Genomic DNA, 15,158 nt, shown 5'->3' with positions numbered 1-15,158 from the left:
CAATATGTATTATAAATATACATAAATATATACTAGTTTAATTATTCTGTTGGTCTCTATAATTACATTGAATTTTAAATTAAGTCCTTATATTTTTTATTTTCAATTAGATCTTACACCATATATGATTTTGTAATTAAGTCATTACCGTGTCAAAAACCTTAGAATTGATAGAATATTTCATTAAACAAAAAGAATAGAGTTATTCTCCACATACAAGCGTTTTTTCATACAAGTCATTTATATTCATGCATTTTTCATGTTTTTCTCCGTGCCTCTTTTTCTTCTTCTTCTTCTTTCTCCGTGCCTCCTCTTTTTCTTCTTCTTCTTATTCTTCTTCTTTCTCCGTGCCTCTTCTTCTTCTTTTTCGTAATTTTTCTCTCTCGTTATCGTCGTCATCAACACCACCTCTTCTTCTTCCTTCTCTTCCTTTTTCTTTTTTCATTGAAATTTCTTCTCCGCTTTTCGTTTTCTCTTTCTCCTTCATCATCAGTTATCTCGTTTGTTGAAAATAATAAATAATTCAAATTCATATTGTCAATTGAACCAGAACGAAATTGATTATTGTTTTGAATCCAAGGCTAAGGTGTGGTTCAATTTAGAAGAAAAAATATAGCATTAGAGGAAATATTTTTCTGCAACAAATTTGGGTGTAGTACGAAGATATTTGGGTGTAACACGAAGATATTTTGGTGTATTTTAAGAATTTTTGGGTGTATTTTTATTCTGATAAGTTTTGCATAGTTTAAAACTCTCCCTCTTCCTCCTTTTCATCTTCTACTGTTTCTTTTTTTTTTTATCATCATCACCATCTTCTTCTTCTTTTTTTCTTATTCATCTTCTTTTTTTATATTACATTCTCAAGTTTCTTCTTGTTTTACTCTCTTAACAAGAATAAAAACAAAAAAATCAAACAAAGGAGAAGAAGAAACACATAATGCTGCAAAATTACTTGAAAGAGGATGAACTTACATTCATTTAACTAAAAGAAAGAAAGAAATAAGGAAAAAAAGAAGAAGAAAAAACGCAGCATTAGAGAAAATATTTTTCTGTATTTACAGCAAATTTGGATGTAGCACGAAGATATTTGGGTGTAATACGAAGATATTTGGGTGTATTTTAAGAATTTTTGAGTGTATTTTTATTCTGATAAGTTCTGCATAATTCAAAACTCTTCTTCTTCTTCTTCTTCATCTTCTATTGCCTCTTCATTTTCTACTGCTTCTTCTTCCTCATCTTCTTATTTCATTTTCTTATAATTCTTCTTGGGAGAAAAAATCAAACAAAGAAAAAAAATATAATATTGCAAAATCAATAGAAAGAGGAGGAAGAAAAAAATGCAGCAACAACAACAGTAATAAAAAAACAACGATGAAGATGAAACACGCAAAGAAAAAGGAAGAGAAACGCAAAGAAAAATGAGAAGAAGAAGGAAGAGGATGAGGAGAAGGAGGAACGTGAAGAAGAAGTGTCTTCCATAATGGTGAGTGAGAGCGCGCTTTGAAAATAGTTGAGTGATGCGCGTGTTATCACGCTCCAGTGGGTGAATGTAGTTTTTGTTAGATTTGGCCCAACTTGTAAGACTTGTAAGCCAAAAAGACTTGAATGTGTAGCATAACTCAAAAGAATATGGGTGGTACGTTATTGAATATTTCGTTTTATTTAATAGAATATTTTGTTAATTTTAATATTTTTATCACTATTAAAATTTAATTACAAAATTTGATATAATATAAAAATCTAATTAAAAAAATACAAAAACCTAATTAAAAACTTGGTAAAATTATAAAGACCAATTGAATAATTAAACCACATATATACTTTATATAGTGGCTTTTTTTTTTTGTCTCTACGCATCAAAAAGAAAAGAAAAAAGAAAATTGGAAAAAAAAAAAAGAAGAAGAGAAAAGAAGGCTAAATTAATTGGTTTGGACGTTTGGTTCCTATCTGAGCAAAAAAAATGATAAAGTTCATTCCAAGGCTAAAATCTTTTCACATACTCCTCTAATTTAAAGCAGCATTTTAAGAATAAATGACCAAATGTACCAATGAAAGATGAAAATGCTGACAATTATACTTATATCAGACTGAAATTAACTTTGTACTCATTGAAGATGCGGTCCGTGTGACAGATATACCCTGCCTTGGTTTGACACCAGCTTCGTGCTTATACGAACCTACGTGGCACTCCAAACCCCCCAAACCCCTATCTACGTGGATTAAACCCTTTTTTTTTTGCAAATTGTTTGGTTTTTGAGGAACATTGCGCGGGAGAGGAAATGTGTGCCCTAGCAGAGGACTTTACGTCGCGATCGGTTGCTTTCCCAGTCGGAGACGTGTTGCGAATAACTCCCACGCGAAGAAGGTGAATCAAGGGGTTTCGTCATCGTCGTCCCCAAGTCGAAGAAGCCAGTACGAAGCCAATACGTAGCCCAAGGGTGTCGTGGTGGACGGCGCAGAGGTCACGACCTTTGCTGCTCAGCGAACAGAGGTATCTCATAGCCATTGTTGATTAATTTCATTTCATTCCCATTAGTTAGACATATTCTTGTACCTAATGAAATCATGTGATTGCTGAAGATTGGTAGAAAAGTTGGGTTAGGGTTTGTGTTACCTGTGGTTAGATACAATGTTTTCTTAGCTTGTGTTGGGTATTTTCATTTCCAGAAATGGCCACCATCCATATAACACTGTGTATTAATCATAGAGGACGGTTTGAGAGAGGGCCTGGTGGGTCAATTAGTTATACTGGTGGTGAAGTCACAGAAATCAATAGGGTGAACGTTGATACACTGAACGGTTTTTTTATAACTGATTTGTTGAAGGACATTGGATATACGTCCGTTTCTAATTTTTACTGGCAAGAACCGGGGAAGGAGCTTCATGATGGGTTGAGGGACCTAAGGGTTGATATGGACGTAGTTAGAATGTATGAGGCAGCCGTGAAGAATGGTAACAAAATCAATGTGTATACAGAGCATCCGGTGGACCAGGCTGTGATTGTTGAGGAGAATTATATGACTCCGTCAAAGAGGAGAGTAAAGACATGTGCCAAAAGGACGCCAACACCAAAGAAGAGTCCAAAGAGAAGATTGGTAGTAGTGGAAGATCATGATGATGCTGAAATTGTAGGTAATGTGCAAGTTGTGAAAGAGGACCAAAGAAGGGGTGAGGCCCAGAACATGGTAGAGGCCCATGAAGAAAATAAACAGGCTGAAGTTGTGGCCCAAAAAGAGGACAGTCACAGTGTGCCCCAGGAGACAGCAGATCCACCACCAGCATCATCCCATAAAGCAGAATAGTTTTCTCAGCCTCCTCCAACCCCTGTCTTACCAGATCAGCCACCATCAAGTCAGTCACAACCCTCCCAGCAGCCTGAAGCCAATGTTTTTGAACCTGTTGAACCCGAACAACTTACCCAATACACCCCACAGCCGTGTAGGAATCCACTTTCCCAATCGATCCCTGATTCAGGCCGATCCTCTGATTCCAATAGGATCCCCCAAACTAATCAAAGCAATCCTTCATTTGAGGTTGATGGAGGGCAAAAGGGGAAAAAGAGGAGATCAACCAGGAGGCCTCCCCCTACAGGACAATCCTTTATCCCGAACCCTGATCCGGACAAGCCACCAACCTTTTATGTGCCAGTTCAGGAGGATGAATTTTCTGATGAAAACCCTGGACATCATTGCTATTCTTCAGAGGACTTGCATAGCATAGCAAGTGACGATGATACTGAGACTTCAGTTTTTCCTCAGAGCAATGCTGATGCCCCGGTTAGCCAGGTGAGGTTGGAATTGGGGATGGAGTTTGAGACTCTCAACCAGTTCAGGAAGGCTGTCTGAAAGTTTAATATCCACATTGGCAGGAGCATATTCTTTGCTCGTTGTGACTCAACAAGATCCAAGGCTATATGCTATGATGAGGACTGTCCTTGGCAAATCTACTGTGCCAAGAGAACGTTTTCCGCAAGTTATCAGGTAAAGACATTTGTCAATGAACACACTTGTAGCAGAGATAATCACTGTAAGTCAGCAGATGGGAAATGGGTAATAGATGAGCTAGAGGAGAGGATTAGAGTTCAACCAAACTTGACAGTGAGGGAGGCTGACCAATACTTCAGGTCTGAGTATGATGTACTCATCAATGAGAGGAAAATTTACAGATCTATGAAGAAGGCGAAGGAGAGGATTGAGGGTTCCGAGATTGCACAGTATGCAAGACTTCGTGATTATGGTAATGAAATACTAAAGACTAACCCTGGCTCGACAGTAAGGATACATACGAATCCTATGCCTGATTCGAATCCTTTGTTTCTGAGGATATATGTATGCTTTGATGCGTGCAAGAAGGGATTTGTGGGAGGATGTAGACCTTTAATAGGTTTGGATGGGACCTTTCTTAGAGGGTACTACGGGGGGCAGTTATTGACAGCAATAGGACAGGATGCAAATAATCATATCTTTCCTATTGCCTATGCAATTGTGGAGTCAGAAAATAAAGAAAGTTGGAAGTGGTTCCTAGAGATACTACAAGAGGACGTCGGAGATTTTCAGGTGAAAGGCTTTAACTTTATGTCAGATATGCAGAAGGTACCCTTTTTGATTAATTTAGTGCAATGAATTCTGGTATATTATGTAGATAGTCTTCCTCTTTTTCATTATGCCTGTTTAGTGTAGTTGATGTATACAGTTGATGTATGGTGCGAATTAGAGTTAATTGCTTATGTATATAGTTATCGAGTATTGACTTTATTTGGGATAGGATTATTTTTTTGGATTCCATTTGGTGCTCTGTACAGTGTCAGTTTAATGGTGTTTTGTCTAGTTGATATTCCAAGGGACTGATAAGTGTTGTTACATTGTTTAGCTGATATTCCATCTGTTTCTTTCATATATGTATGATGTATGAGACCTTATCTTTTTCTGTACATTCTCTTCTCTTCCGGTAAATTTCTAGTCTAGTAAAAAAATTCTAAAAACAGTGTAACCTTGAGATTTAAGAGGAATGTTAGAATGTTAATAGTTTTTCAGTAGTGGGCATTGTGTTATTGTCAATAATTTTATTGCACTGGACTCCTGCAATCATACTAGTTGTACTATAACAAGCTTTTGGCCTTGAATAATATTATATATTGGTGTTTTTATTTATCTAGTGTATTAAGATCAAATACTTGGTTGATCTTGAGATTTAAGAGGAAATAAGTGTTCAGTTCACACAAAGTAATCTCAACTTTCAGAAAGAAAACCAGAGAAATGTGTGATTTTATTTAAAATGACAACTTCTTCTCTATTTAAAATGCTGAATATGTTGATGGCTGAGATGTTACTTGCTGATATGTAACTTGCTGAATATGTTGACGGCTGATATGTTACTTGCTGAATATGTTAAACGTATGCATGCTTGCTGACAGTGTTAATTATGTTACACATACTTATATTCACCCTATTTCTAAATTAGTGTGAGGATTGTTAACTAATATTATCCCCTGGAATTATTGTTGTGTTGGAGTCACATTGATTTTTATGTCTGCATGCAGGGGTTAATACCTGCAGTGCAGGAAATTTATCCAAATGCAAACCATAGATTCTATGCCATGCATATATGGCAAAACTTCCGCAAGAGATGGAGTGACTTAGAGTTAAAAATGTGTCTGTGGTCATGTGCTAAGTCAACCACAACACAGGACTTCAATGCTACCATGGATAAGCTAAAGAAGATCAATGTTGGAGCATGGGAATACTTAGATAAGATCAGTCCGAAACAATGGAGTAGGGCCCATTTTAGTGAATATCCGAAAGCAGACAACTACACAAACAATAACTGCGAGGTGTTTAACGCCAAGGTGAAGAAAATGAGAGGCAAACCAATAATTACAATGTTAGAGGAAGTGAGGTGCTATGTAATGAGGATTATGGCTAGGAATAAGAAGGCCTTGGTTGGGTATAGTGGACGGTTGGCCCCAACCCAGCAGAGCAGGTTAGAAAGGGAGAAGAGAGAGAGCAACAAGTGGAGGCCTCTACCAATCGAAGATTATGCGGGCAATGTTTACGAAGTCCAATGTATGCCCGTGAAGGTCAGTGTGGATTTGGGCAAGGCTACCTGCAGTTGTAGGCTTTGGCAACTAACTGGACTCCCGTGTAGGCATGCATGTGCTGCGTTAGCTTACCAAAACAGGCGACCAGAGGAGTATGCCCATAACTGGCTGACCATGGGTGCATATAATGCGGCCTATCAGTGTTCTATGCGGCCAGTTCCAAGCCAGGAGTTCTGGGAGTAGCTAGACACCCTACCTATTCTACCACCACGGTACAGAAAACCAATTGGGAGACCTTCATACAAGAGAGACAAGAGAAACGATGCCCCTACTGATAAGAGTGACCCTCATAGAATAAAGAGGAGGATTGGAACTATTGTCTGCAAATTCTGCCTCCAGGTAGTACATTTCATATTTGTTATTTATTCATATCAGTTCAGGATGCAATAAGTATGTAATTATGATGTATGTTCAACTTACATTAAGTATTCTTTGCTTTAGGCTGGTCATAATAAAAGGACCTGTAAAAAGAGAAAAGTGGCAATGGGTGAAGAGAGTGCTGCTTCGCAGGTGCCTGAAGGGGATTATGATGATGACATGATGGCTGAAATGTTCTGGGAGGAGACATTAAAGGCTGCAGACGCTGAAGCAGCAGCCACTGAGGATGGAAATGATTCCGCAACACCACACCCTGCTCCAGTAAGTGCATTACATTAGTTATAATTATTTTGTTATTGCTGCGACAATAAGAAACTCTTCTAAGATCTGTTTCTTATCTGCAACATGGCACACCACAGGGAATGCCGCCGCCAACAACCACACAACAGCAACCTCCAACCAACAATGCAACAACCAGGAAACAATTTAAAAGGAGAAGTGTTAAGCGACCCCCTCCCATTGCAAAAACACAGCAACCACCTACCCCATCTGCCAACAAACCAACTAACACCCCATCCACACACAACTCTGAAACTACAGCGCATCCACTGCAAGGTGCTAGTGCTGGGACATCCAGACGGTTCGTGCAATTCATGCCAATGCCGGGAGTGACTACGGGTGCTACGGGCCGAGGTACAGCTGGTCGGGGTGGATTTCATAGCAGGGGACGTGGAAGGAAAGGCCCCTTCAGTGGATCAAAAACAGGTGTTTCAAGTGGGAGCAGTAACTCAACTCCACTTTGATAGAAACTCATGGGTTTGGAGACTCAATCAACATAGGAATTTCATGGTTCATTAATGTTATGTTTTCGTTTTTTAATGTACTCGACTATGGTCGTCAAAAACTGTTGCTGGCATTTGGTTGTTTTGTTATATTAAAGAGCAACTCGAGACTCTTGTATTGTGTAATTTTCATGGTCTGGTTTAGGATAAGGTAGTTAAACTTGATTTCAGGGTGTTTTTTGAGCAACCAAACATGGTCTGGTTTGGCTTATGTCATAACTCTTATTTTTTGTGAATCAGAATCCACTATTTACAATGGTTATTTTATCAGTCTTTTGACAGCACAGCATTTTCTAATTTTGGATGAATCCTTGGAATAGAAACCGAATGCATATTGTTGCTATGTTTCTTGTTCTACTTATACTTGCTTCCTTAAGAGGAATAGACAGATTCAGGTGAGTTTACAATAGCATTGTGTCAAGATAAACTTTACGTCAATCTACATGGCTGCATCAACTACAACTAAACATAACACTACCAGAGATCGAAATCTTCGTGCCTATTTTCCATTATCAGAATTAATAAAAACCAGATCAAAGTTATACAATCACTTAAGCAGCATGTCATACCAAAGTTCCCAACTCATACACATCTTACACTTTCATAACCAAATACAACTCAAAAATTAAACAGAAGGCAACCCCCAACGCAATGGTTGAGAGCAACAGTCTCATTCCCCTAAGTTCCCCCTAACTTCACCCCTAAATTTTTCCAATTTCCTGGACATCATCGACGATGCTGGCTGATTTTCCAGAGCAGTCGTTACAGTCACGCCATCCTCATGCCTTGGATAAGACTGATCGGAATTTCTTTTTGCTAAAGCTCTTGCTAAGCCCTCCCATCCTTCTTCAATTTCATCCACCCACACAAAGTATTTGCAATCTCTTGTCTGGAAAAAATAAACCAACCAAAGTGTCAACTACAATGTCAAAAATAGATTTCTAACCTGAACAAGAACACAGCGTGTACATTACCCCCCACCCAGGACATCTGATGAACCATCTATTAGGGTTTGTCATGGTGCCAGACTCCATCAACACAACATCCCTCCCACACAAGCATTTCCCGTCGAGCATCTTTCCCTTCATCCTCTTCGAACTCGATGAACTGCTGCGAGTTCCATCACTTGCAGGAGAGTTATATCTTCGCAACGACATGCCAGGGCTCACGAGAAAATTCCTTCTCTCCTTATGTGCACTTGAAACTGGATGAGGTTGAAGTCAATTGCATTTACTGGGGTGTGGTTCGAACTGGGGAAGATGACTCCCTAGGGTTTCCACTACATGGGTTAATCCTTATAATAACGTTCAAATCCACGTAGATAGGGGTTTGGGGGGTTTGGAGTGCCACGTAGGTTCGTATAAGCACGAAGCTGGTGTCAAACTAAGGCAGGGTATATCTGTCACACGGACCGCATCTTCAATGGGTACAAAGTTAGTTTCGGTCTGATATGGATACAATTGTCAGCGTTTTCATCTTTCATGAGTACATTTGGTTATTTATTCAGCATTTTAATTTTAGCCATAAAATCAGTTGGGTGATTAGTTGTCTTTTGAATCAAAGTAATTAGCTAGAAAAAAATCTTTTGTTAATCTTTGAATTATTTTAATTGTGCTTTTAAAAACCAATCAGAGTAGAAAATAAAAAGTTTCTTTTAATTAATATGACCAACAAGTAAACCAATACCAAAACAACAAACTAAATAAAAAAATTGAAAAATTACCTCTGCCTTTTTTTTGCAAAACAAGTGCATCGAAAAAGCATTTTGTTAGAGAAAATAAATTATCTCAACAATTCTAAAAAACATAGTATAAGAACAAATTAAAAGATAAAAAATAATTATGAATTGCTCAATAAATTAAGCAAAAAAAGACTCGCAGAAAAGTAAAAAATAAAAACATGATTCATATCCTTGTCATGCATCCAAAATTATTTTGCAGTTGATCAGATTGTAAAGTTTTTAACTTGTTGTCAACTATTAGAATTAATATGGGCTATAGTCTAATTAGAGAGGTATATTATAAAAGTATATTATAAAACAAATAGAGACATTAGTTTTTAAGATGAATTTTATTTTTAGCAAATTACGTTGTTCAGATCAAATTTCAGATCTTCTTTTTAAAATTATTCAAAACACACAACGTAATATAATATTATTACTTTATTATTATATTTAAAATTTTAATCATAACATGTTTAATTTGCTATACATTTGTCTTATTCATATATTATTATTTTTATGAATTTTAAAAAAGAATTATTTTTTATTTCAAACAAACTATAATTTTATTTATATTATTATACTATTATTGATTTTTTAAGATAGAAAAATGCTAAAAGACTAGAGTTTATTATTTTTAATCATCAATTAACTATCAATATTTAAAAATATAGGCTAAAATATATTGTTAGATTACTAAACTAAAAAAATTGAATTAATAGCTAAAAGTGATGGTAAAAAATAATAAAATATAATGACTCTATAACATTTCTCTTTAAAATACTATTAAAATTTGTTATGTCATTGTTGATTATTTAAAATTTGATATTAAGATTAATTGTTATGTGTATTTAATCTTTTTTAATTTATAAAACTACAAATTTAATCAAATCCAAACCACTTGAAATAAATCGGATTGGAATGTATAACCAAAATCATCCAATATTTCAATTCAAAATGCATCACAAGCAAAATTAATGTTCTAATCTTATAAATTTTGACTCAAAATGATATTGCAAACACCCTTAATTATAAGGTTCTTTTTTCTTATTTATATCATTATCACCCAACAAAAAAGTTTCTTTCATATGGAATTGTATTGGTCCAAATCGGTTTTAGCTAAAAGAACTTTGAAATTTTACTCACGAATAATGAGTAAATATCTCCAAATTCAATTATCCATGTTGTTCAAATATAAATATTTGAAGAGAGAAAATTTTAATATAAATATATCAATTTAATCATAAACTTTATTATTGCTACCAACAAATAATTTTTCTATTTTAAAAGCATATAAATATATACAATATTAAAAATATTATGTATACATAAAAGATCAATCATTATATATAAATATTCATAATCTGTAACAACTAATTTAGTATCTGGTTTATAATATGAATAAAATATTTTCTGGGAAAAGAAAACTTTTGTTAACCTTTCAATTGTTTAGTTGTGCTTCTAAAAACCAGTTAGAGTAGAAAATAAAAGGTTTCTTTTATAATTAATATGACCAAGCAAACCAATACCAAAACAACTAACCAAATAAAAAAAATTTCCACTACCTCTTTTTGCAAAATAAGGGCATCCAGAAAGCATTTCGTTGGAGAAAACAAATGATCTTAACAATTCTCAAAAACATAGTATAAGAACAAATAATTATGAATTGCTCAATAAATTAAGCGAAAAAAGACTCACAGAAAAGTAAAAAATAAAAACATGATTCATATCCTAATCATGCATCCAAAATCGTTTTGCAGTTGATCTGATTGTAGAGTTGTTAACTTGCTATCAACTATTAGAGTAATATGAGCGTATAATCTAATTAGAGAATTATACTATAAATAGGAATATGATATACTTAAAAGTTAATTTTTTTTTCTTTAGCCTTAATTTTAGAGATTTCTATTCTATTTTTTCTGATTTTTATCTAATTCTCTTTATTTTTTGATATAATATCATATCAAACGGTGTTTTTATTGACTAAATCTCCTAAGTTTGATGGTACAGGAGATGGTTATCATTGGCATATCTCACTTAACAATTTTGGAAGGATCAAGGAATTGCAGAAGCGCAAAGATTTTTGGAAGTTGAGAAAAGTTTCACGGGAAAGACACTCGCCGGCCGCCGGTTCCGATTTTGGAAGAAGCACAATCCAAATGCAGACAGAATGGTATTTTATATTGTTTTTCTGCATAAATATCAGCCAGATTCTCGCTCAATCCTATCGAACATCTCTTGCATAAGTATCAAATTTGTCACCAAGAATTGCATCCTATCACAACAGGAGAAGAATCATCAGATTTCAATTTACAAGTCCAATAACAAGAAGATTGAATAAAACTTACAGATCAATCACAATTTCAAAATCCAGATCCAGTGTTACCAAAAACTACAGCACAAGTGAAAATTCAAATCTCAGATCCAGAAATTCAATCAACATTTCAGGGTCCAGTTCCAACATCAATCACAATTCATGTTATGACAACACCAGCAATTCAACAAGTAAAAGGTTTAGAAACATATATGGAATTATCTACCGTGATCGCGATTAACAGTGCCAATGTTGATGAACTAGCAGTGAGGGAGAAAGGGGAAGGAGGAACTAAAGACGGATGATGGTGTTGGAAAACTATCTGACCCTACTCATTCACCAAAACTAGTTCAGTTTGGAGAAAGCGGTGTGCGCCTTTGATGGTTCTTCCGGCAGAAATAAGATAGAAAATATTATTTTAGGATTAATTGGTTCTATATTAATTGTAATTGGTATTTACAATTTTAATTAGGCTGTATAATTTTTCCGCAATCTTGAGGGACAAGGTTGTTTTGAAGGAAAGGACGGATTAGTATTAGATTTATAGTCCACTTAAAGAAGTATACTATAAATAAGAGTATAATATAATCCTGTAAGTAGACATAATGTAATTAAAAACTATTTTTTTTCTTTGGTCTTAATTTTTGAAATTTCTATTTTGTTCACTCTAGGGCTAGCAAGGGGTAGGGTAGGGTAGGGTAGGGTTTGGACTCTACCCTAACCTTACCCGCGGGTTGAAAATTCTATTAAAATTCTACCCTATCCTACTCGCAGGTTGAGAATTTCTCAACCCTAACCCTACCCGCATCCTAAAGTTTTAAACCCTACTCTACCCTACCCTACCCGCAGAAATATCAAATTTTTTTAAAATAAACATAAAATTCAATCATTTCAAATTTTATACATATTAATAATATAAAAAATAACAAACTAATGCTCTAAATTACTAAATTAACTAACTAGTTTAGTGGTTATTCACTTATTATAAGTCATTACATAAGAGAGGTTGTAGGTTTAACTCTCAATTCCTTCATTATATACCTAATTTTTATAAAATATGTGTTATATTTGAGGTGCGGATAGGGTAGGGTAGGGTACACCCTAAACCCGTACCCTACCCTACCCGCAGGCATATCCGGACTGTACCCTACCCTACCCGCAGCGGGTAGGGTATCCTATCCTATCCGAACGAGTTGGACCGAATTGGGTACCCGCGGGTAGGGTATGAATTGCCAGCCCTAGTTCACTCTGATTTTTACCTAATTCTCTCCAACCCTTAGATACAATATTGCATCATCAACATGCATCACAAATGGATATGTGCAACTCAAAGCATTAAACAGCATATATAAATTTCTAAGGATCAGAGACAAAAAACCCTAGACTTTTTAAGGATGAAATTCGAGAAATCAAAATACTTACCAATATCAAAGTTAGCAAATCCAAATCACCGATATTATGTTCAAGTGCATAATCATTCATAAGCATCAACAAATCTTTTAATAATTTAGGTGGAACACTGGCCTAAAATTGACTCAACTGTTACGCAACTTGAATAATTTTTAAAACTTCTAAGGTTCTAACATGATATTTTTTTCTCAACAACTTTGATCAATGAACAACAGAGAATAGAGATAGTGAGAGTTCATACCATGTTTAACAGGATTTAGGTCAATGAAATTTAGTTGACATGTTGTAGAGCCCCTTGGTATGGCAGATAATTCCCTGACAATATCATATCTTGTATCTTGGCCGAAAACATATGTAAGATGAATTGTGACAGTCTTCAAAGCAAGTCCTCTTTGTAAAAGATATGCAATAAATTCACGCTGACCTGCAGAGTCTTTATATCCTCTAAACTCAAAACTCTTGAGATGTGACGTCACACAATTGGGAACCATGGTTGGTGGTGCTGGCCCATAATACTGACGAAAAATATCACTCTGGCCCAAAAAATGAAATAATAACACTTCTCAATTGACTCGGAAAACAACAACAGAAAAAGAAATAGAGACATTAGTCTTTAACTGAAATGTATTGATACCTTCCAAACATGAACCGCGAGAGCTTCAAGTACATGACAATTATGAAGGAAGTTTAGCAGGAAGTCTGTGTTCAAACATGGAACATCAAGCTCTAGATTCAGCAAACGGGGAAATTCCGGAATCCCGAAAGTTACACCACTAAAGAAGCACTGTATAGAAGATGAGAACACATAAATTATATTTCATAATTCATAATACAGTTATAAATTCAAATTAGCTTGAGGAATCATGGGATTATGAGTTTGTTTGGGTATTATTAAATTGTTAGAAAAATATTTTTATATTATTGTATATAAATATAATTATTAGATAAAAGAAAGATTAATAATCAAATTAATCCTTAAAAAATTGAGCATTCTCTAAATTTATCCCTAAAAAATTTTATAAATCAAATTAGTTCTTTAAATATTATAAATTAATCATTTTTGACCTTTCAAGCCATTATCAGATAGCATACATAATGATGACGAAAAAAATATTTTTTTGAAGAACCAATTTGTTTAAAAAAATATTTATGGACGAATTTAAAGAATGCTCCATCTTTCAACAACTAAACCTTTTACTTAAATATCTAAACATACAATTACTTTAATTTTTTATAAAATTTTATAAAAAAAATTACATAAAAATTAAAAAGATTTTTTCATAAAATTTCGCTCGAACAAATCCTATCATAAGCATGTTACCAGTGTTGTGAGATGTTTCAATGCCAACAATTTTGTTTCGCGGAGTGCCAGAAGAAGCTCAGGAACCCAAGGGACATGCACAGCATGTTCATGATGAATATGAAGATGCGCCTCCACCATGTTAGGGAAATTGCTAAACGAAACCTGTAGCTTAGATTTCGCGATTATTTTCATATAGAGGTATTCAAGAGATGGCGTATCTATCACACGATGGTTAATGTCATTATCCACGGTGCTTTTATCTTCAAAGATTAAACTTTTCAATGTGCGAGGCATCTGGATTGTAGGTATATAAACATAACTACCATAGAATCTATCCGGTACAATGAGCATAAGATTTTCAAGAACAGGGCAGCCGGATAAAAGTTTGCTGGGGTCCACACAGAGGGTATCTAACTCTAGGTTCTTGAGGGATGGCAAATAAACATTTGGAAACTCTGGATAATAATCGAAATAATCACCACGTTTCAAAACAAGGGACTTGAGTGATGGAAAAGTGAGTATGGCTTCAGGCAAGTCAATTCCAACCACTAGATCAAGGTAGAGATACAATTCTTGGAGGTGGGGCCTAATAATGGCATCAAGCCATGTTAAGATGGGTAGACTATATTCTGAATCTTCTTTACAAATGAGGCGGAACTTTTCGATGGGGCAATCTGCATTGCGCTGAGCTAGAATAGCATTCACATATGAAACAAATCGAGCTTCCCATTCCTGAGTGTACCGAAAGCGTATATTATCTATGTCAAGGACTTGAAGATCCTTCCAAACATGGCGCCACCTGCGAGAGAGGATGCTGGTGGATACAGCTTCTTTTGTTGGGAGGTATGAAAGAATGTCGCAAAGGATAGAATCCGGTAACAAACTGATCCTATCCATGTTCATGGTTGATGGTTTCACTTTCTTAAGTTTGTCTCCGGAGAGGGTTAGACTCAACTCTAGGGTTTAGGGTTTTTTTTTTTTGGTGACTACTAGGGTTTAGGATTTAAAGGAGAACCAAGGGTGTTTGTTTGTTTGATTTTTTGATTATATAGATTTGATTAAGATTATTATAAAAGGTATCCTATGATTTGAATTTATTTTTTGATTTGATTTAATTTAAATTATTATCTTTTATTTTAACTCGATTTAATTAG

The 15,158-nt window shown here is 35.1% G+C and overlaps 2 protein-coding genes across 2 annotated transcripts; one reads left to right on the top strand and one right to left on the bottom strand.

Annotated features, from left to right (window-relative positions):
* The first annotated feature begins 2,669 nt into the window (after positions 1-2,669).
* LOC110266350 (uncharacterized) lies at positions 2,670-7,218 on the top strand. The gene is made up of 4 exons (XM_021110835.2): positions 2,670-3,185; positions 3,235-3,438; positions 6,539-6,736; positions 6,835-7,218. Exons 1-4 carry the CDS (start codon positions 2,670-2,672, stop codon positions 7,216-7,218), a joined length of 1,302 nt encoding a protein of 433 aa, XP_020966494.2.
* Positions 7,219-10,682: 3,464 nt separating this feature from the next.
* On the bottom strand, positions 10,683-14,907 carry LOC107618267 (FBD-associated F-box protein At4g10400-like). The gene is made up of 4 exons (XM_021112131.2): positions 14,023-14,907; positions 13,336-13,485; positions 12,943-13,234; positions 10,683-11,252 (listed from the first exon to the last, which is right to left on the bottom strand). The coding sequence occupies exons 1-4, from the start codon at positions 14,905-14,907 to the stop codon at positions 11,236-11,238; spliced, it is 1,344 nt and encodes a 447-aa protein (XP_020967790.1). The 3' UTR covers positions 10,683-11,235.
* Between the last annotated feature and the right edge of the window lie 251 nt (positions 14,908-15,158).

Source organism: Arachis ipaensis, chromosome B9 (genome assembly GCF_059453495.1).
Source record: "Arachis ipaensis isolate K30076 ecotype BB chromosome B9, ASM5945349v1, whole genome shotgun sequence".
In the NCBI taxonomy this organism is placed as follows: Eukaryota; Viridiplantae; Streptophyta; class Magnoliopsida; order Fabales; family Fabaceae; genus Arachis; species Arachis ipaensis.
The sequence above is the reverse complement of the archived record's forward strand: the minus strand, read 5'-3'. Positions and strand labels throughout refer to the sequence as shown.